The sequence below is a fragment of the Dipodomys merriami genome, unplaced genomic scaffold (assembly GCF_024711535.1).
Source record: "Dipodomys merriami isolate MVZ:Mamm:240054 unplaced genomic scaffold, mDipMer1.0.p SCAF_9, whole genome shotgun sequence".
Taxonomy (NCBI): Eukaryota; Metazoa; Chordata; class Mammalia; order Rodentia; family Heteromyidae; genus Dipodomys; species Dipodomys merriami.
This window is the reverse complement of record NW_027206512.1, coordinates 35,135,731-35,157,256: the sequence shown is the minus strand read 5'-3', so window position 1 is coordinate 35,157,256 and position 21,526 is coordinate 35,135,731. Positions and strand designations below refer to the sequence as shown.

Sequence of the window (21,526 nt, the reverse complement as noted above, 5' to 3'; positions counted from 1 at the left end):
AGAAGACCCTTATCCCAACCAATTCCTTGGGTTTGGTTAAATGATGTCCCCAGGAACCACACACACAGCCTTCTATTCCACTATCATGAAAGTTGTGCAGAATGTCTTAGTGAAATGATAAGGACTGAAAATGGTACCAGGCAGACAATTCTGATTTCTGGGAAAGAGGTGTAATTTATAAATAGAGTTGTCACGATTGATGATTTGGTTGGGAAAACAGTCAAGGCAGATCCTATCTCACTCCATATATGAAGATAAATCCCAAATAAGTTTAGATGCCATCAAAGAAGAAAATTTAAAGAGTTATTGGAGAACATGTCTTAGGATAAAATAACTAAGGAGCCAATTTAAAACAAAAACAAGTAAAATTTGACTAGACAAGCATTTGAAAGTGTGATATTTTTTAAAAATGAACACAATAAGACCACTTCTTGATGTCAATGATGTGTTAGATAACAGTGCTTTCTCAGTTCAGGAAAAGGTAATCACTAAACATTTTAATAATGGTTATTGTGTCTAGGAGCTCATGCCTATAAATCCTACTTACCCAGGAGGTTGAGATCTAAGGATCATGGTTTGAAGCTAATTCAGGCAGACAAATACGTGAAATTCTTATCTCCAATTACCCACAACAAGCTAAAAGTAGAAGTGTAGTTCAAAGGGTAGAGCACCAACCTTAAACGAGAAAGCCAAGCAAGAGTGTAAGGCTCTGAGTTCAATTCCCAGTACGGAACACAGAAAAAAAGTGTAATGGGTATGACATTTTAACTATGAAAGATCATGACACATTACCAGAGACCGTGCATCTGCCCTGTGCCTCTCTGAGGTCTGGCTGCCTGTCTCATCATCCCTTACTCCTGAAGTTGAATCAGTATTCTCATAGACATGACCTTCCCTAGAAGACCACAGAATCTCCTGAATACTTTAATAGCACTTAGGATAGGACACAAACGTGTTTGTGTGTGAATTACTTGCATAATGAAAAAGAGCAAGAAGAAGTAATCTCAAACCAGAAATTATTCTCCTCAAAATAGTTTTGATAATATTATACTATCATCTATTTTACTATGAATATGTTTATTGGCTTATGAAGTATGTGAACAGTTTATGAAAATACTCTATAAGGATAAAAAAATAAGTAAAAATGACAACCATGTTACATCTATTTCCTCCTACTCCAGTTTAGTAATGAAAGAAGTGATGGGCAGATTAATACAACCTTGGAAAAGAGTTCTTTAAATTTTTTGGTTTTTTTTAATAAAATGACATCAGTTGTTGCGAGCATTACAATCTTCGTTATGCTACATAATACTGATACAAATGTGAATAGTACAAAGTTCATTATATATAATATAAGGTTTTAATATATTACATTTGTTCTACATAACTGACTATAAATATATGTGCCATAGCATGTTTTATAGTCATTGTTTCCAGCGTTTCACACTATGGTACCAAACAAAAAAATACATTTCCTTTAAAAAAAAAAAAAAAGAAGGGTAAAAATCAGTAGAAAACAGCTTTACATGTTAAAAGTCTAAACAATACAATAGATGTTGTTACAATTTTGGCTATAAAGGAATCTGAAATCTGGCTAGTAGAGAATAAACAAACCAAATCAGGTTATCTGGAGGGTAGAAGCCACAAACTAAAGTACGGATGAACTGGGTGTGAGAATGCTTGGGGGATCATGGAAAGAAAAAAAGAAAAAAAGATGAATTCTTCTTGAAACTTCACCCTATAGCTTAACTCTGAATCCACTGCGTTCAGTCTCAAACATCTCCCGTGGAGACAGATAAGTGGGTATTCACCCAGAAAACCCAAAAGTTGCTCTGTCCAGCCTGGACTCTTCAACACCACAGGGAACCTCAAGCCCAATGTCCTTTCTTTGTGGTGTTCTGAATAAAGGATCAGCCTGGGAGACAAGGCAGCCAGAGCGACATCATTTCCTTCCTGGAGCTGGTCCAGGGGCCACGTAAGAGTCCGGAAGGAACTCTCATTAGGAGTCGGAAACAGCACAGGGACCTTGCCTTTAGCCCAACTGGGGAGAGCACGCAACCTTCTAAAAGCAGGATCTTCATCTGCAGCTTTTGTATTTCCTAACCATCTCCACCAGACCTAATACAATGCACAGCCAGGCTCCAGTGCTTTTGCCAAACGGGCTGGAGTCTTCCTTTCGATCAGTCCCAAACCACACTTTCAACAGACCCTTTCAGGTGGACTGGGCCCTACAAATCCTGCCCATCTTTTAACACCCAAAGCACTTCCACTGCCTGGTTTATCATTTCGTTTTAAAAAACTGTCCACTCCCTAGGGATGGCTACTGCTTGGGGACTGGGGGAACCGTTTCTTGACCATCTTTTGTTCTAACTCGGAGCGAGACCTGCTGCAGGGTGCCTTCTACATGGTTTTTCAATGAATCAAAGACAGAACAAGGTCAACAGTGGAAGGAGACACAAACACATTCTTGGGTCACAAGCATCTTCTCAGGAAATGCTTAGAGGTATAGCTCCCCAACTGTCCAAGGTCCTTTTCCTATTCTTTTCTTTTTTCCTGAAATGAAATTCAAATGTAGCTACTTCCTGGTGGTGGAAAGATCAGCACTTGAAAATCTGAGCAGCAGCACCTCGTGTGATTTTTCAGGAGTAAGGTATGTGTGTGATGGCTGCTTCATTTTAAGCAGGGGAGACACTCAGAGTGGTCCCCAGGTCAGACTGGAGGTTCTGGCCCGGGCTGCCAACTTGCACAGCAGACTCCACCAGCTTTAAAAGTTCGGCCTCCTCACTGGAGTACACAGTGGTGTCTGTGTCATCAGAGTGATACCCGGATTGGTAGCCACTTGTCTGGTTGGAGCCTTCCGATGCAACAGACTCCCTGCTTTTGCTGGGCATCAGTCCACTGTGGGAGAAACACAACCAAATGAGCTGGAGGACCGAAGACATTTCTTTGGCTTCTTACCCTAACCCCATTGCTGGCTTCATGTGGGCTGTAATCTCCCTGGAGACAACAGCCCTGCTCTCTCGCAGTTGTTAATCAGCATATCAAAATTTACGCAGACAAGGTCTATTTTCAGGTACGAGCATGAATTAGTAGTTGGAGATAAGTCCTCTTATTCAGGTCCAAGTCTTTCAAGCCTGGGGTGAGATGAAAGGCCAGTGCTGCTGAGCTATGCAGCGTCTCTGACCAATGGAACATTTTTATGGCCTTGCCAACTGACAAGTTTGTATACAATGATAGGAGCCAATAGGCCCCTTTCATGATATTAAAGAAAATCGGGGTGCTTTGAAAGCTCACTTGTGTTTCCTCCACTCCGTTGATTAGGAGACTACAGGGCATGCACAGTGTTAATAAAGTCCTTGAGCAACTTTCAGCTCGAATAGCTGGAAGCAGTGTGCAATCAAACCAGATATGTCAAAAACTGGTTTTTACCCATCAAAAGCACATTCCTGGGATGGACTGAGGACCCATCACTCAGCAACAGCCAGAGAATGTTTTCAGTGACAGAGTAATCGTGCCGAGGCTTACCCATGTCAGCTATGTTAATCTAAGACCTCAGTCTTTGCAATTTCTCTAAGGTTTCTTTTCTCCTTAATATATGTTTTATTCAAGTTATTCCTAGTAAAAACTGACCAAAAAAATCAGGATTACAGGTTCATGCCTGTAATCTTAGCTAGCAGGATGCTAAAATCTGAGGATTGTGGTTCAAAGCCAGCCCTAAGAGGAAAGTTCATGAGACTCTTAGCTCCAATTAGTCACCAAAAAGCCAGAGTGAAGCTATATTTTAAATGGTAAAGCAATAGCCTTGAGCAAAAGAGCCCAAGGATAGCATTCAAGCCTTGAGTTCAAGCTCTAGACCTCTCTCTCTTTCTTTCTCTTTCTCTTTCTCTCTCTCTCTCTCTCTCTCTCTCTCTCTCTCTCTCTCTCTCTCTCTCTCTCTCTCTCTCTCTCTCTCTCTCTCTCTCTCTCTCTCTCTCTCACACACACACACACACACACACATGATTTTAGTAACTCTGTGTTCCTCTATAGCTTAAAAGCCTTCTCAGAGAACTGGAAATAGGTATTCTTTTAATCCAACCTCATAAAAGTTGTTTAAAAATGTCTTTTTTTTCTTTTCTTTTTTTTTTTTGCCAGTCATGGGGCTTGAACTCTGGGCCTGGGCGCTGTCCCTCAGCTCTTCAGCTCAAGGCTAGTGCTCTACCACTTGAGCCACAGCGCCACTTCCAGTTTTCTGAGTGGTTTATTGGAGATAGAGCCTCATGGCCTTTCCTGTCTGGGCTGGCTTTGAACTGCGATCCTCAGATCTCAGCTTCCTGAGTAGCCAGGATTACAGGCAGGAGCCACCAGCACCTGGATAAAAGTGTCTTAAACAGTGGTTTGACAACTGACACTTAGTAGTTACAAAATAAGCATGTTTTGAATAGATAATGAACCATCTGAGTGGTTTTCAAATTTTCTTGTCAAGCCTTAAAAAAATAAAATCACATAATAGCACACTATTCTTGTTGCTATTATTATCACATAAGCATCACTCAAAAACCCATGGATATTCATTCCCATTTTTTATAACAACTACACTATAAATTGAAAAAAAATCTTTTCTATTCTTGCCAAAAAGAAATCCTCTTGCAAATATATAACAAGTTTTACCCTATCCCTATTATGATTTTTCTTTGTGAGCTGGTCCTGAGGCTGGAACTCGCCTTATGTTCTTGCTTAGTTCCTTCTCCCTACCCACTTACAGACTCAAGGTTGGTTCTCTACCACTTGAGTCAGACCTCACATCTAGTTTTTTGCTGGCTAATTGGAACTAAGTATCTCATGAACTTTTCTGCCTAGGCTGACTTTGAATCACAATCCTTAGATCTCAGCATCCTGAATTGCTAAGATTACAGATGTGAGCCACTAGTGCCCACCCCTATTGTTCTTATATAGAAATGTTCAGTATTTTTTGTGTTAAAATAATGTACACCTTTTAAAAGCAAAAGACAATTTTTGTTGCACCATGCAGGGGAGGTTCCATTCAAAATCTTTTTTTTTTTTTCTGGTTCTGGGCCTTGAACTCAGGGTCTGGGCACTGTCCCTGAGCTTCTTTTGCTTGAGCCACAGCACCACTTCTGGCTTTTTCTGTTTATATGGTACTGAGGAATCGAACTCAGGGCTTCATGCATGCTAGGCAAGCACTCTACCACCAAGCCATATTCCCAGCCCCTCAAAAACAAATTTAACTTTCCGCATGATCAAATACTTAATGATTTAAACAATGACATTTAAAGATTTAAGTAATAAACCTATATCTATTTATATGCCATACTTCTTAGGGCAGATGCATCCATTTGTGTACTGGTTTGAAAATTTTTCTGAGTCCCAGAGATATTAATAATCAATCATCTTGGTAATGAGTTCTATAATACCAGAGCCATAGAAACATGGTAATAATAAATTCATTCAGAAATTCCCTAGTAGTCATGAATCTGTTCATAGAAATTGACTAAATCCTCAAATTTACTGTAGATTTTTTTACATTTGTCATTTCACTGATTCAGCCCTTTATTGGGTTGCTAATTTAAGGTTGCTAATTTCACCAACCATCAAACATGAAAAGTAAAACTAAACTTACATTAAAAGTCCTAAGTTCCTTCCTAAAGGTCCTATGAAAAATTGTTGTCCCCCCCCACACACACAAATCTTACCCAAAAGATGGAGCTAATTTGGTTCTGTCTTCCAAAGTTTTCAGTTCTTCTGATGCAAGAACCATGCCACTGTCTGTCTGGTTGTCCTTTTAAAGAGATAGTGAGATGTCGCCATTGATTGAGTGTATGCACTGAGCAGTTATTTAATTAAACTCATTTCTTAGCCCATTTAGCAGATAATACAGCCCAACTTCCTACCAAGAAAGGTAAAGCTATCAGAGATAGAAATTGTATATGCCATAAAAGGAAACAACTGTTTCCTAGAAGTAGAGTGAGACCAAGGAGAAGAAAAAATGTAGAAAGTAACTCAGGATGCCAGCATCTATCCTTCTGTTTACTATGTTGCCAATTAGTGACGTTGGATATGATGCTAAACTCTACTGAACTTTGGACCAGGCACTTTTCTTATGGAAAACCCAAAGTTCCCTCTCCATAATGTCTCCATGATGCACATAGTCTCAAGGATAGCATTATAATGAAGCTCCAAGACTCAAATGCTTAGGCTAATATTTATCCAGATAGTGTTTCATCCTTGGTATTATTTCTAAGACTATTTTTAAAAGATGTACTTACATCTGGGATTACTTTGACTTCTGGTTCTTCCAGTGGGATATCTTCAAATGTTTTTACGCTCACTGGCCTGCTCTTTCGCTTACTGTTCTGCAGATACTGACTGCGAAAGAACAAATATTTATATTTGAGTGGTGGTATATTTGGTTGCAGATACCGCAAATGATACCTAAGTTCATTATCTTTCAACCACAAGTTTAATAACAACCTTCAAAATATCCTCTGGAAAAAGAAAAATAACTTTTAAAAACATCTTTCTTTGCTAAGCACATACTGAAGGCTTAATTTCCTGTAAAAGTCCATTTGAAAGTATAATATAACTCAGAAGGCTCTGTTCCTTTGAATTGTGCTTCTGAGGTCCAGTGTTGGACTAGAGACAACAGCAGACTAAGCAATCAACCGCCTTCAGCCTGGCCTCCCACTGCAGGCCATTCCGTCTCTGTGCTCTGGACATATTACCAGGTGGTTCACATCTTTCCAGCCATCCCCAAAGAAAGTTGCTCTGGAAAAAAAATGCTCACGGAACAATCTGAGCAGAGGAAACATCACAGGTCTTCCTAAAGGTCACATAGTCAGCCATGATCTAAAGACAGCTTCTTCCTTCCACATGTAGTCTATGTGCACAAAGTAGGGTGCACTGAGTCTCACTCACCCTTATTTTTAGCTCCCCCAGTTGCCTATCTGAATCAGGAAATAGAAATGGCTTAAGAGTTTCAAGATAGCTTGTGTATTTCTGACAACACTGATACCCAAGGATGTTAGGTACACTGATTACACAAACTTGAGAAAGTCATGAATAGTTCTATGCCTCAGTTGCCTTTAAAAATAAAAGGTACTGGTAAGTCCTATCAGTGTACATTAGATGCACTTATGCAAATATCATAATAAGAGTCCTAGCTTTGTATAATCAATACACACTAATAAATATCAAATCATTTTTAACACTGGTAAAAGCTACCTCTTCCTAGTTTACAAGGAGATCATGGCAAACCCTGGAATTGGTGTCTTTACCAAGAGCAATGTTCTGTCAATCAAAGCTTGTTTTTCCACTCTTGAATTTCAAAGAGTATCCATTTCCTTCAGGGGTTCAAATAATGAGACGAGTCAAGCAATGCATCACCTATTCCCTGGAGGTTATGCCTTCCCTGGCTGTCACTAGGCCTTCAGGGAGACCTATAATCCTATCAAAAACTGTGGGAGGCAAGTGGAGATAAAGGAAGTCCTCATAGGAAAGGCCCACAGAGACAGTAAACACATTCTTTACTTTTATCCCAGTGGACTTTCCAGGCAAGCAGCTTTCTGAAGCAAGTTGCAAACATCTCAGCCAAAGGAGAAGAATGGAAGCTGAAGGTCTCTTCCCGAAAGAGTTAATTCCTCATTGCCCAGTGGTAAGAATGAGATTTATGGGAAACATCCTCACTCAGGAGTCCCCACAAGAGAGAGGACATAAAATACAGGGAACAAGACAAGTAAATCCAGTCCCTAGAAGTAGTGTGAGTCAAAAACTGCTGGTGGTATCATCAGTCCTTCATTCACTCATTCAGGAAGCCCTTCCTGAGACTCTGCAAAGCACTGTGCTGAATGCTTCTGCACGCCTCATCTCTTGGACTGTTCACAGTGGCCCATTCAGGGGAAAGGTGTATTATCAGACCAACTTTTCAGAAGAGGAAATTGAGGCACCAAACAGTGAAATTGTTTGTCTACAATCACATAGCTAGAATTTGGGATTGTTACAAGGAGGGCAATGGGAATCGATGGGAGACCTGTCATTGACAAAGTAAGGTAAGATTGATTCTGGGCCAGGTACCATGGCTCACACCTATAATCCCAGCTATTTAGGGTGGAGGTTGTGAAGAGAAGAAGATCCAAATCTGAGGGAAAGCCAGACAAAAGCATGAGACCCTGTATAAAAACCATACTAAAGCAAAAGGCCTAGAAGCATGGCCCAAGAGATAGAGAGCAGGCCTGTTTAATAAGAGTGAGGCCTTGAGTTGAAATCCCAATACTACAGAGAAAGAGGAAGGGGGAGGGAGAGAGACAGAGACAGAGAGAGAGAGACAGAGATTGAGACAGAGATGAAAGAAAACTGATTCTGGATTGAGAAGGGTAAGACCAGAGGCAGGGAGACCAAGGAGGAAGTAAGAAATATTACACTTATGAAAGAAGGGCAGCTTAATTAAATAAAAGAAATAGTTTCAGGGGGCTGGGAAGGTGGCTCAGTGGTACAATGCTTGCTCTGCATGCATGAGCCCCTGGGTTTGATTCCTCAGCACCACATAAGCAGAAAAAGCTGGAAGTGGCTCAAGTGGTAGAGCACTAGTCTTGCGCTGAAGAGCTGAGGGACAGTGCCCAGGCCCAAGGTTCAGGCCCCATGACCAACAACAAACAAACAAAAAGAAATAGTTTCAGACATCTAGGTACAGAACCCAGCAGAGTCAGTGGGTTTGGGCAGTAATGAAGCTGCCTTAGAAAGAACAACTCTTTGAATTCTAAACCCAGTAATTTTAAAAAAACAGGCACACTCCCTCACAGCTGACAAGTCATTTTCACAGATATTGTTGCATCTGCTCCTTACAAGACTACAAAACAGATCTTCTTATTTCCCATTTGGAAATGATGAATCTAAGACTGTGTGTGTTGCGGGGGTAGAGGAGGTGGCTAGGAAAGGGGACAAGTGCGGCTCAAAGGCAGGTTTACAGACTCATGTGGGGTTTTCTTCCCTGACTCCACTCCCTTGGAAGAGTATCAGGAAGGAAAGAAGTGAGCAGCAGACAGGATTGCTCCAGGATCCTTTATTGAGCTCATAGAAGTGCACAGTGCTCTCCTCATTCCCACGTGTGTACTGACCACGTGGCGGGCAGGATGGAGAAAGGACAGTCCTCTTTCAAACCAACTAATAGGAGATCCAAATTCATGATCATCTATCCATCAGGCTGTCCCAGGCATCCTTTACCATGGGTATTTAATCATCACTAGCAATTAACCAAAATGAGGAAAACTTACATATCGGGGCTTTGCTTTCTCTGGGAGAAAAAAAAAACTGCCAAGGAATCTTTGATAAGGTGCACAGAGTGGGAGGCAACACTCCCCAGAGGAAATGACAGAGCAACCGCAGATGGTCCCCAAGCTGCCCTTGATGAGAGATGAGTCCAAAGAGTATATACTTTGTTGCAGGAAGCATGCAAACTTGGGGCCAGCGTTGACCCACAGGGGAAATTAGAAACAAAGCTAAGTCTAGACATAGTGGCCCTTCTCTTCCACCCCCTCACACACACACACACACACAGACACTTCTCAGCCTCTTCTCTAAATAAATAATGAACAAATATGTTAAAAATAGTTTTAAGGGACAACAAATCATGAAGTTGGCTCCCACCATCATGTTTTTGTCCAGCTCTAGTTATAATACGATGGAGTTGAAAATTAGGAGAAAGCAAGCGAGAAAGCCTCAGCTTTCCTACTTGGCTGGAAATGTGAGGGGATAGAACAAGGCCTCAGAGAGTCCCACAGGCTCTTTCCATTGTCCCCAGAGAAACTGAACCTCTTGAGAACACTACAAGGAAGCACACAGTGTGTAGATGCCACACTACAGCATTTCCCATAACACAGATGATTTCAAGGCAATCAGGAGAAAAGAAGCAGGGAGTTGGGGCAGGGAGAAGGAGGATAAAAAATTCCAATTTTTTTTACTTATGGGTAGCTAAAAGGAAATAGACTAGAAAGATCAACTCAAAACTCACAGACAGAAAACCGGAGCTAGGCCAGCGCTGGAAACATGGTGTCACATTTGTCCATGTTTCTGGGGATAAATGCTAACAGTCCCTTTTTAGACCCATTATCACTCTGGCTCTTCCATTATGCAAACAGGATTTCATCTCCTGCTCAGCACCATCTGAAAAAGCACCCAACATGCCAAGAGGCTCCAACTGGGAGCTTCACACAACTTGGTCACAAAACATAGGGAATATCATACACCACCGAACATCTCTCTGATTAAGGAGTAGGTAATACTAGCATGGTAGGACACAGAAGGCCAGAGGAAACTGAACTTGGATTCTGTAAACATGGGAATCCCATCTCGTGATTCTTGCTATCCCAGACCCATCCTGGGACCAGGGGAAAATATCACTGAGTTAGACAATAAAGAACCTGAGTTCATCTCAGAGTTGTGACTGTAAACAACTCACTAAATAGCTATTCTTTATTAAGTGCTTTCAAGTGCCAGACACTGAGAAACACATTATGTTAGGCATTTCTCCAAACAAGCTTTTGCAAAGGGCACCGGTGGCCTTACCTCATTTCACAGATAAAGAAACTGAGGGAAAAGTTAGATGGCTTTTGACACACCACAAAGTAGTGAAAAGGCAGGACTAGATATCTCACCCAGATGTACTTGCCTCTAATGTCTAGCTCTTTAATCATACTATTGTGTGGTTCCCAGGTAATTGAGCTGAGCCTGGGGTTCAACATCTGCATCCAAAATGGATCGTAATTTTTAAAAGTTCTCATGTGTGCAAAATCTGGTAATATATGGAAAACTTCTTTGAAAGATGCCAAGTGCTCTTGATATAAATGGAATGGTTATCTGGGCACCAATGGCTCACTCCTGTAATGCTAACTACTCGGGAGGTTGAGATCTAGGGATCATGGTTTGAAGCCAACCTAGGCACAAAAGTCTGTGAGACTCTTATCTCCAAGTAACCACTATAAAGCCAGAAGTGGAGGTGTAGCTCAACTAGTAGAGTGCTAGTCTTGAGTGAAAAAACAAAGAGCCAGACCCTATATCAATAAGCATGCATGCGTGCACACACACACACACACACACACACACACACACACACACACACCAGAATGGACAGCTCACTTGTTGGTACCTAACCTTTCTAAGCTTTCTCTCTTCTCCTTCCTCACAGTTCCTACTGCCCTGCAGGATTCATGAGACAAACTATCTGTCCCTAGTGCCTCCTCAGCCTCTGTGTTGTGACAACCAGGCTGAGGGCTTTACACAAAAGCAAGCTCTTTGCTCCTCTCTGTAGTCTCAGGACATTCAGAAGGCCAGTCTGGACCCATACTATTAACCACTAGGACAACACCCATAGCAAAGTGAAGCAGTCCCAGGCTTAAGAAAATCAATTTTAATAATCTATTGTAGAAACCCTTATCAACTCTTTTCTTATGCCCAGCTGCCTGCACAATCCCTTTGCAAACCAGGACAGGACTGTAGTACAAATGTTTGAAATAAGCCCAGACGTCCCATTATGCAAATAAATCCGACTGGGGAGAGGATGTAGCATCCACTCTAATTCAGAACACTGCACCATAGCGTGATGTTTCTTTGTCAGAGAGCCATAAGTGTGTTCTCATATATGTACAGAACTCTTCTTTTCTGAATCTTTCCTAAGCCATTTAATTCACATTAATAAAAGCATACATGGGGATAATTTTAATACAGATGCCTTGGTGAAATTGCTTTCTTTTTGTGGAGATTAACGAACTGTGGCATTCTAGCTATTTACAGCTGTGGGGCTTGGGATTCCTAAAGGCAGAGCTGTGGCAGCAACATGGGTCACAGATGGGAGGCGGCTCACCTACCCAGACCTTCTTCAGGGAACACTCCAGCTTAAAGAGTATCAGGACTTGAATTACAGGGAAGTGGAGCAGAGCAGCCTTATAAAATATCTTCCTTCCCCCTCCCCAGATGGCCTTGATGTCCCCCCTGAAGGGATGTTGGCCATTTACACTACCTGATTCCTGCTGTGTTATCATAATGGAATTTGGGGTCGCACACTTCCTCTTCCTCCATACAGGAAACAGGTGAGGTAGGCAGAGAGAGTCCAGAATCCTCTTCCATGCTCAGAGTCTCTGATATTGGAAGAACAATGTAGTCTTTGCCATCCTGAAACAATAAACACCAAGCGCCATTGTTATGGCTTCAGCCCTTCAAGGGCCTTCTCGTGAAAACAAAGGGCCTGGCAGCTCTTGGCTATGGGTGCCTTATTTCCTATATCTGAATGGGAGTCTTTGAGTTAATGTTAAAACACTGTCAAAAGCAAAAGGGCACTTGCCAGGCCTGTGTCTATGAAGGTATATCAAAGGCACTAAATAAAAACAAGATGGGTGAAAGGACCACAGAGAATGGTGGTAACCACCAAGACAACCCAAGCTATGGTAACAGAGATAATGACAAAACACACAGAGCTATGCAGAGCTGAGAAACTGTTTCTCCACCCACTCCTCTCTACACACACCAGCTTCTCCAGAGCCTAAATTTTAGCCTCTACATTCCAAGGCAATAGAAAAATGGACAACATTCTAAAAAGGAAAGCACTACAAATGGGTAGGAGAATGGCTACTGAGGAAAAAAAAGTAGCACATTTTAATGTTATTTCTCAAAAGAAAGGGTAATCGGATATATTTAAATGTTCGGAAGTTTTTAATGGATGAAAACAGATTTGACCCATTGTCCTCTAGCTGTTCAAAAGAAAAGAAAGAGGATATTGACTTCTGTTGTAGTAAGAGCTGTTGATTGGAGATGAACTAACTTTCTTAAAGTTTCTAAAAGGCCATAAGTCTAACATCATACAGTTGAAGCATAAGAGAAGGTCTGGGACTTTACCAGTGGGGGACAAAGAAATCTGTTGTCCACACTTTGGATGTATTTTTGCCTGTAAACTTTATTTAAAATTATTGAAAGTTCATTCCATCATTGACATTCTAAAGTTCAACCCATTTTTTTTGTAAAGTTAGAACAGCATTTGGAGATATAACAAAAGATAAGTAGTTGGAATAAAAATTATCTGTTCCTAGGCTGTGGATTAGGGGCTCACTCTCTAAAAGGATAATTACAGCTTTTACAAAGCACTATTGCTCAGATTTGGAAGAACAAATCTCCTTCTTCAGTGGCTAAGAAGATGTAGCATGGAGCTATGAGGAGGTTTAGACAGAAGCAAAATCCTTATAATGAAGTTATTTTTGTAGAAGCTTCTCAAACAGAGGTTGACAAACCTGCTGAGCATTTGCTTGTAGGAGATTTCCCAAATGTTCCACCAGTTCTGAAAATGTGGGTCTCTGATTGGGCTCTTCATGCCAGCAATCAAGCATGGTCTGGTACCTAAAGAAGCAAAGTAGAGATTGCATCAACTGCCTCTTTTCTTCAGGATCTGATGCTCAAATAAGCTCTTGAATGGCAAGGATTTAGCGAGAGTCCATCCTGAGCTGAGATGCTACATAGAGATGCAAAACTGTGTAAGATACTCAGAGGTCCCTATGTGTATAGAAAATAAAATATCACACACACACACACACACACACACACACAAGAATGTAATAAAAACTATTTGGCATGGCTAATAAAGTACTCATGTTTCAAGAAGCAGTGGCTGTTCCAAGACCTCGGTGGCTTGAGATTATTAAGAAAGGTTCCAAGGGAAAAGAAGGACACAAACTAGATGAAGGAGATCTGTATAAAGAAAATCCCTCTAGGCATAAAAAAATTTGGAAGCAAAGAGAGAAAACAAGAACTAAGTGATGCTTTTTGAAGTCTTACATTTCTGGTGTGGTGTAGTCAGGAGCCCTCATTCGAGTCCCTTCTTTCAATCGTCGACAAAATTCTTCATCAATCTTTACCCCAGGATATGGAGAAGCACCTAGAGCAAATCAAGAAAGAGGGCTTATGTGGTTTGTCTTTCTCTTCTATAAAGCCCTGAATTCGATTCTTGAATAGCCTCATCATCTATGTACTATGTCTTCTGTGTTTTTACTTGTAGATTTTGAAATCCAAACCTTTCAAGAAATTTCACTTGATAGAAGCAAAAAGACAACAGAGGAAAAGATGTATTAGGATCATGAACCTCTATCATCCTAGGCAAAGTCTGGACAGAGAGACAAAGAGACTTACCTAAGGAAAATATTTCCCAGAGCAAAACACCAAAGGACCACACATCACTCTGAATTGTGTACACTCGGTCAAAGATGGTTTCCGGGGCCATCCATTTCAAAGGCAAACGGGCCTGGAAGGATGACAGACAACAATCAGATCCCAAATTAGCAAAGAAAAAAATTTTTTTCTTTGCCCCTCAACACATGTTCTTCAATCTGCTATGAAAAGTTTCAATTCTTCAATTTAATAGGTTACAGTGTTCATCTTAGAAACTTACATCTCCTTTTCTCACATAATCTGGGTCTTTATAAATATCCCGAGCCAGGCCAAAGTCACAGATTTTAACCACATTCTTCTCCGACAAGAGGATGTTTCGTGCTGCCAGGTCTCTGTGGATGCACTACCGAAGCAACAATATGTGTATTAGGTCTCGACATAGCTGATCGCTTTTACATCTGTTGTGATCTCATGCTTCAGAAAAAAATCCCACATCACAGAAGCAACTGATTAACAAGTATCTTTCATCAACACTTCAGGAAAAATGTCCACGAGCTTTGTGGAGACACACATCTGCTTATTTCATAAAGAGCCCCAGCCTTTTCAGTTAAATGATTAAGTCAGGGTATGATGATGGTGTCATATTTTACAATGTGTTTCTGATCACATCCACACATCCGTTTTATCTGGCACCAAATTTGGTTTTAAAAAAATACCATTATTTTAAGGAGTCCCCAGAATGGAGTTCTCTTGAGTGAATGCACAGAAATTAGAAACAAGGTGCTCTCATTGGCCTGCGGATCTTTTTTATACTTTCCTATTCCATTGGAAACTGGAAGTGGACTGGCTATGACTGGTGGTTCCCAGAGCAGCTCACACTATTTCCAAAGTGTTAGTTATTACCATAAAGGCCTTGGAAAGCAATGCCAGCCTAACACACATCGAGCTGGTTCTCTAGCACAGTAGAACGTAAAATGGAATTCACCTTAGCTTTAAACCTTCTCGTCAACTCCTCAAGTTCTTTCTGTCTTCTAAGTCCATCTAACTTCGTCTACTAAGCAGCTATCATAATTACGACCAAAATCCTCATTGAAGCACCACAGATAAATCTGTGAGAATAAGAGTCTCATAGAGCATGGGGAATGAATACATTTTAGATGAGACTCTGTGTGAGTGCAGAGATTATCATGGAGGCCAGGCATTTTCCTGACCCCATCCAACCACCCGGCACCCCAGTCTGCAGAGTACTCCCTTATGGATGAAACATACTCAGAAGAACATTGACTGGTATGATTAACCAAAATTGGTAGTTCCATGTAACATACAGTACTTCTATTTTCCCTTGTACTGAAGAGCTTTTCTTTCTTAATCTGACAACTAGGTAGCATTTGAGAAATCACCTGGTAGATACAAGAAAAACTTAAGGGTTCCCAGCTTCTAACCACCATCCCAATCCCTTCCTAGACTCCAAAAGGAATCCTACTCAATGGTGAGTTCTGGCCTTAAAATAATAATGATGATGGTGATAACAACAACAAAATCAAATGGCTAGAGATTTCATTGTAATTCATAACTAAAAAAACATTTAAGTGTCCCTTTTCCTAATAGGCTGCTACACATGTATTGTGTTAACAGAAAACTTTTCCTGAATATTAATTTAGTCTTTCGTGTATAATGTAAACGTATTCAGCTTACCTTCCCTCCCTGACTATGATGTTTACAACCTTTGTAATATTTGTAACTTGTCAGTCTCCACCTCTGCCTTTGTTTGGCCTACTTTCTAATTTTAGTTCTTGTAATCATTCTCATCCGAAGCCTGTCTTTCCGGCTTTCTAATTATACTACTAACAAATACTTTTTGATGGGTGGTAATGAATATAAAATAAATTAAAAATAGACTGTCCTGCACCAAGATAGTTACAAGGCTCAGTCCCCACCCCCCCACACACACACACTACCTCCTCTAGGTCATTGCTTAAATGTCATATTCTCAGTAAATTTTTCTCCCCCACCTTGTTTAAAATTAAAATACACACCAGTAGAAGCACATGTGCATGAAAACATGCCACTTCCATATACTCTACAAGCCCTTCCTGATTTATTTTCCCCATGGTATATACTTTCATCTAACCTGCTATGTATGTTGCTTGTTTATATTGCTTATTATTTGTTTCATTCACCAGAAATAAGGCCATAAGAATGGAGAGCTTTGCTTGGTGGTCAGCACAGTAATGCTTAGACTGCCTGGTGTTTAGCAATACTAGCTAGCTGAGTATTCTTTATACAAATTAAGTTCATGAAATCCTTTCATTAGAAGAAAAAACAAATCTCTCTAGGAGAGCTCTTCCAAAGCCCTAGAAATGTCTGCATTTACATTTCAAACAAGTACCAGGCTGGTGCTGGACACCAAGTTGGTGATCTGCTCATACCTCCGTGACTTGTCTTACCTTCCGTGATGCCAAGAACTCCATCCCCTTGGCCACTTGGAAACTGTAACAGATGAGGTGTTCCAAGGTCAGAAAGTCCTTGTACAAGTCCTCAGACACTGTCAGAAGAGGTAAGAGAACACGGATGAATATGCCCATAGTCAGTACATTAGTATTATAAGTCTGCCAGAGAAAATTTCAGGAAGGAAAAGCAGAGAGAAAGTGCCTCTCTCATCTGTGCATTTTCCAAAGCCTAATATGATTAGCCTTCATCATACTGATTTCCTTTTTTAAGAGAAATACTGGCTTTTCCATTTTAAGCAAATTGAACTGGGTAAACCCAGAATGGAGAACAGAGAAAGAAGACTTTCAAATTTACTGTTTTAAGCTGTTACTGGTTTTTATTCCTTTTTTTTTCATGTATCCAAAAGGACTAACAATAGTTTCATATCAAGAATGCTAAAAATAAAACAACAATATTCAGGGCCATCAAATCTTTTTCTCTCTCCGGGCTTTGTCTTGAGACAAAGACCACAGGTCAAACTACACTCTACAATGGGTAACTAAAAATACCAGGACAAGATTTACTTCTCTCACTTCCAAACTTAAAAGTGCTGCAAATACATTAAATTTGACCAGCAAGGATGTTTTATTTTCCCTCCAAGGATATGAATGCAAGATAACAAGAACATGAAAGAAAGATGAATTTATGTAAATGGGTAATATTTACTTCAGGGCAAGTGGTACAAATAAATACTAAGACACTGATGAGTATTTCAAAATGATCCACTAACTTTGGTCTGGTAAGATAAGACGTATGGTCTCTTGCCTGGATACAAAAATCAGAATAAATACAAACTTAGTTGTAATAATAATAAAAGGCACAAGTAATAAAAAGGCTAAAAGTAATAAAAGGCTACAAGACTTTTTACTCAATGAATTTTTATACTTTGAGCTCAAAGGCTTTATGGGAACCATTCATGAAACCTTCATTTTACAAATAAAAAAAATTGAAGCAAAATACTGGGCTTATCATTCTAGGCCCTTTCTATTCCCAACACCGCCTTACTCCCTTGGGTTTTCAGATCACTGGCCACCTTTGTGTGAGCAAGGAGAATCAGAGTGGAGATCACTCCACTAGATGTGGGTGCCATTACATAAGGCCTGCACAACCTCCCCATGCTGGCCAGTGCCAGCCTCATGGTGCCTACTTCATCTTCTAAAGGAAAGAAGTTACATATAAGTTCTAGCTATAGACTGTTCTATCTGAAGAAGTGGGTTTCTTCTACTGGGTCATGATTGGGTTCCTCTAAACTCACACCTAGAGAAGAGCCAGATGTCAAGAAGCTTCATCTCTATGTCCAGTGCGCTGTCCCTTCACCTTCCAAGGAAAGCAACCATTCAGGGTACCCTGTAACTAACTCAAGTCCTAGAGATTGCTGAGGCCACAGATCCAACCACCCATAAAAGACCACTAAGATATCTTTGGGAACTTAACGGAAGCAGACAAATCTGCTTGTGAAGATGAAGACTGGTTAGAAGATGAGGGAAGAATGGAATAGAGACAACGGATGGCTCCTAAACTGTCCCAGGGAAGGTTCGCTGAAAGGGTCCATTTGTGCTGATGAACAGTACAAAGGGGGTTGAAGCACTAAAAGCAATGGGAAGCTAATCAAGTTTCAGACAGCCTCCTCTCCCTTCCAGAATATGGCTTGGAGTCTTTCCTGCCAATAAATCCTGGTCCAGTATTTGAAGACTATTGGTTTGATTATTGTCAACTGCTCTCCCTATTCAGCTCCCTAGATTTCTCAGAATAGCCTTGTTTGGCCTCCCTACTTCAGAGCAGACCACATTTCACTTTTAAAGAGACCAAGTAGAAGCCGGCCAGGAATAAATATCTTTTTATCCCATGACCAAGTCCTTGCCATGCCCTGATCACTGGTCCATCCTTACAAGCACATACTTCAGCACAGAGCAATCAAGGATTGGTACCTTCTTCCTCCTCCACATCACTGAGAGATTTCTCCTCAACAAATCCTGAGCTGGCTGAGCTCTGGCTGCTGGTGATGCTGTCCAAGCGGCGTTTTAGATCCATGGATATTTCACCAACATAGTCTTTTCCATGACGGAACCGTGCACCTTTGGTCTGTGAAGAAGCAGATAAACTAGTTCATTGAATAAAATGTAGTGGAGTGTAGAAACAGTTGAAGTACTCACAAAAGCAGACCCAAAAGAAAAAAAAAGACATCAATTTCAAGACATTGCAGATCTGAGATGAAATTGAGGACAAGTTTTATACATCATAGGGTTTCTTTTCCACAGCCAAGCTCCTTCATTAGCTGAAAATGATAAATGACTCATTTCACATTGCATTCAGATGTATTCCCATTCGAGTACCCTCATAGGTACTTCTAGGACAGGTACTCTTGAATGTCTGTCTTCATAGGAGGAAGAATAGAATCTTCCCCCAGCTCTTCCCCCTCCTTTGCTGTCCCTGTTCTCTCCCCAGCTCTGATACCTTCAGGAACTTTAAGTCACAAAAATAAAACATGAGGGAGCATAGGTCTCTCCAGAAGGAAAGAAGAGGGAGTTACATAGCTCGAGTGCAAGTGAGACATCCCTCAGAAGTTCCCCATCGAATCTCAAGTGAAAAACAAATGCAGACCAGATAGAATGAGTCTTCCTCCATGCAACAACATGGCCAAAGTGCACTTAAGAAACACTGTACCTTATAGGGAATGAATTCATTCCTCTTGCCCCGTAAGTAGGTTGAGAGGTTGCCGAACTTGCAGAATTCCACAATCACCATGAGAGGGCCTGCAGATGGCACGCCATGTTAAGAACAGAACATACATTTTTGCTTCTGTTTCTCACTAAGTGCTCAGTAAATCGATCAACCCAAAAATGTCCCAGAGGACATCTGTATATGACCTTTCATTGGAACAGAGTCATATAAATTGATCCTATATTATAAAGTAATGCTATCTTATAGCTTTTCTTTTTCCAAAAGGCAAATTCTACTACAGGATTAGCCAAGTGTCAGAAGAAAACCTATCCACTCTCATTCCAATGCAATTACCTGAGGATTTTATTTTGGGGGGAGCAGTACTGGGGTATGAGCCCAGGATCAGTGCTAAGTAAGCACTCTACCAACTAAGCCATGCATCCAGCCTTTTAGTTTGTCTTTACATTTTTACCTGGAACCAGCCTCAGAAAGATCTTCCAACCTCTGCCTTCAGAGAAGCTAAAATAACAGGTGTGCCTCATTACACCTGGCCCTGAGGATACTTTTTCTTAAGGTCCATTGCTTTCAATTGTTGCTGTTTATTTTTCTCATCTGTATAAGTACTGTATAAGTTAACAAATTGTACCATAGTGATGTGGCAATCTTTAATTTAGAGGAAGATTTAGAACAATGTAACTGTAGTGTCCACGAAATTTCAGAATCTGAAAAGTATTCAGAATCATAGCTACAGTAGTTGCATTGTTTCCCTCAAATACTGGCAGAGAAGCAACCAGAAATACACACAGGGACTCACCTCCTGGCTTTGTGCAGGCACCTAGAAGGTTGACCACATTGAGATGATGGCCAATATGAATGAGGATCTTGAGTTCAGACATGAGGGCTCGGTGTTCGCTGTGTGTTGCTCCTTCTACAGATCCAAAATAAAAAGGGAAATCATCAATGAGGGCCTCAACCTACAATGATTGCTTCCCCTCCCACCACTGCATGCAACTGTATACCTTATCTTCCCAGGGTAACACAGCTGTAAGCTAGTAACCTAGCTGTAACCTATAGAATGGGTGCATTTTCTTTTTTTTTAATAACTTTTTTTATTGTGAAAATACCGTACAAAGGGGTCACGATTACATGAGCAAGGTAATAAGTACATTTCTTATCAAGCATTGTTGCCTCCTCCTTTGTTTTTTCCACTGCCATCCCTGCCCTCCCATCTCCATGACCACACTCCCCATCCCCAAAGTTGTAAGGTTCCTTTTTCAACATAGCATTTTGTACATCTCATTGCTGTAATGGGTCCACCTGTATCCCTATTTAAACAATTTGTTTTTTTCCCCTCCTCTCCCCAAATTATACCAACATCAAATACAGTGAAAACAGGGGTTATACCATGCGGAAGGGACTTATGAAGCAACAAAATAATCACCTTATAAATATGTTAGAAACAATAGCAAGAAAGAAAAAACCACTTGTGTCCTTATCTTGGGGATCATGCTCTGAAGAACTAAGTACAAAACCTGTTTTTGAAATTCAAAATTAAATTCTTACTTTAATGGACCCCAAATATTTGATATTTAAAGGACTCTATTCCAAATTCTTCTTTTCTTTTCCTCTTTGATATCCTTTTTCCCTATCCCCAGGACTACCAAGTTCAATTGTGTGAGCAAGCTGAGAAGTGCAGAAAGACAGCCAAGACTCCTAGTTAGGAGTGACATCTGCTCCTACCTAGGCTTGCCACACCATGAACATGGACATAAAGCGACAAAGCAGGAATCTGCTTCTAATTTTCACAAAGGAATTATATCTCCAGGCTTGATTGGTTGTCCAATGTAAGATCAGAGCCACTAATAGAAGCTTGATATCATGTCTAATAACTGGATGAAACACAGGGAGAGAGATACTTCCATAGAATTTTGCTATTACCTTTCAACATCTTGACGGCCACTGTCTTACAAGTTGCTACCTTGTCAATTCCAAAGGCATCTGCCTCTATCACTTGGCCAAAAGCACCACGGCCAAGAGGTTTACCTGGAATCAATGGTCAGAAAATGGACTTGGGTTATCACATCACCAAAGTGATACACAAACAGTCCAACTGGGCATGGTGGTTGTATTCCCCTATTAAACTTGGCAACCCAGTTTATTCCCTTGACTGGGTTTAATTATGTACTCTCCATGTGTTTTCCAAATGCCCTGCTTTGGGCAGCTAATCAAGGACCCT

At 40.7% G+C, this 21,526-nt stretch overlaps 1 protein-coding gene across 2 annotated transcripts in view; it reads right to left on the bottom strand.

The window, feature by feature from the left end:
* Window positions 1-1,132: 1,132 nt before the first annotated feature.
* Kdr (kinase insert domain receptor) overlaps window positions 1,133-21,526 on the bottom strand; it is a 44,775-nt gene continuing 24,381 nt past the window's right edge. The window contains exons 18-30 of one of the 2 annotated variants that reach the window (XM_070012877.1): window positions 21,229-21,333; window positions 20,105-20,218; window positions 19,294-19,382; window positions 18,558-18,711; window positions 16,587-16,684; window positions 14,420-14,542; window positions 14,161-14,272; window positions 13,810-13,909; window positions 13,269-13,374; window positions 12,008-12,159; window positions 6,267-6,366; window positions 5,694-5,779; window positions 1,133-2,898 (exon numbers count right to left, since the gene is read on the bottom strand). In XM_070012877.1, coding sequence (XP_069868978.1) covers window positions 2,676-2,898; window positions 5,694-5,779; window positions 6,267-6,366; window positions 12,008-12,159; window positions 13,269-13,374; window positions 13,810-13,909; window positions 14,161-14,272; window positions 14,420-14,542; window positions 16,587-16,684; window positions 18,558-18,711; window positions 19,294-19,382; window positions 20,105-20,218; window positions 21,229-21,333 — 1,562 coding nt within the window. In that variant the 3' untranslated portion in view covers window positions 1,133-2,675. The remainder of the gene's footprint in view (window positions 2,899-5,693; window positions 5,780-6,266; window positions 6,367-12,007; window positions 12,160-13,268; window positions 13,375-13,809; window positions 13,910-14,160; window positions 14,273-14,419; window positions 14,543-16,586; window positions 16,685-18,557; window positions 18,712-19,293; window positions 19,383-20,104; window positions 20,219-21,228; window positions 21,334-21,526) is intronic. The other variant, XM_070012878.1, reaches the window with a different exon arrangement.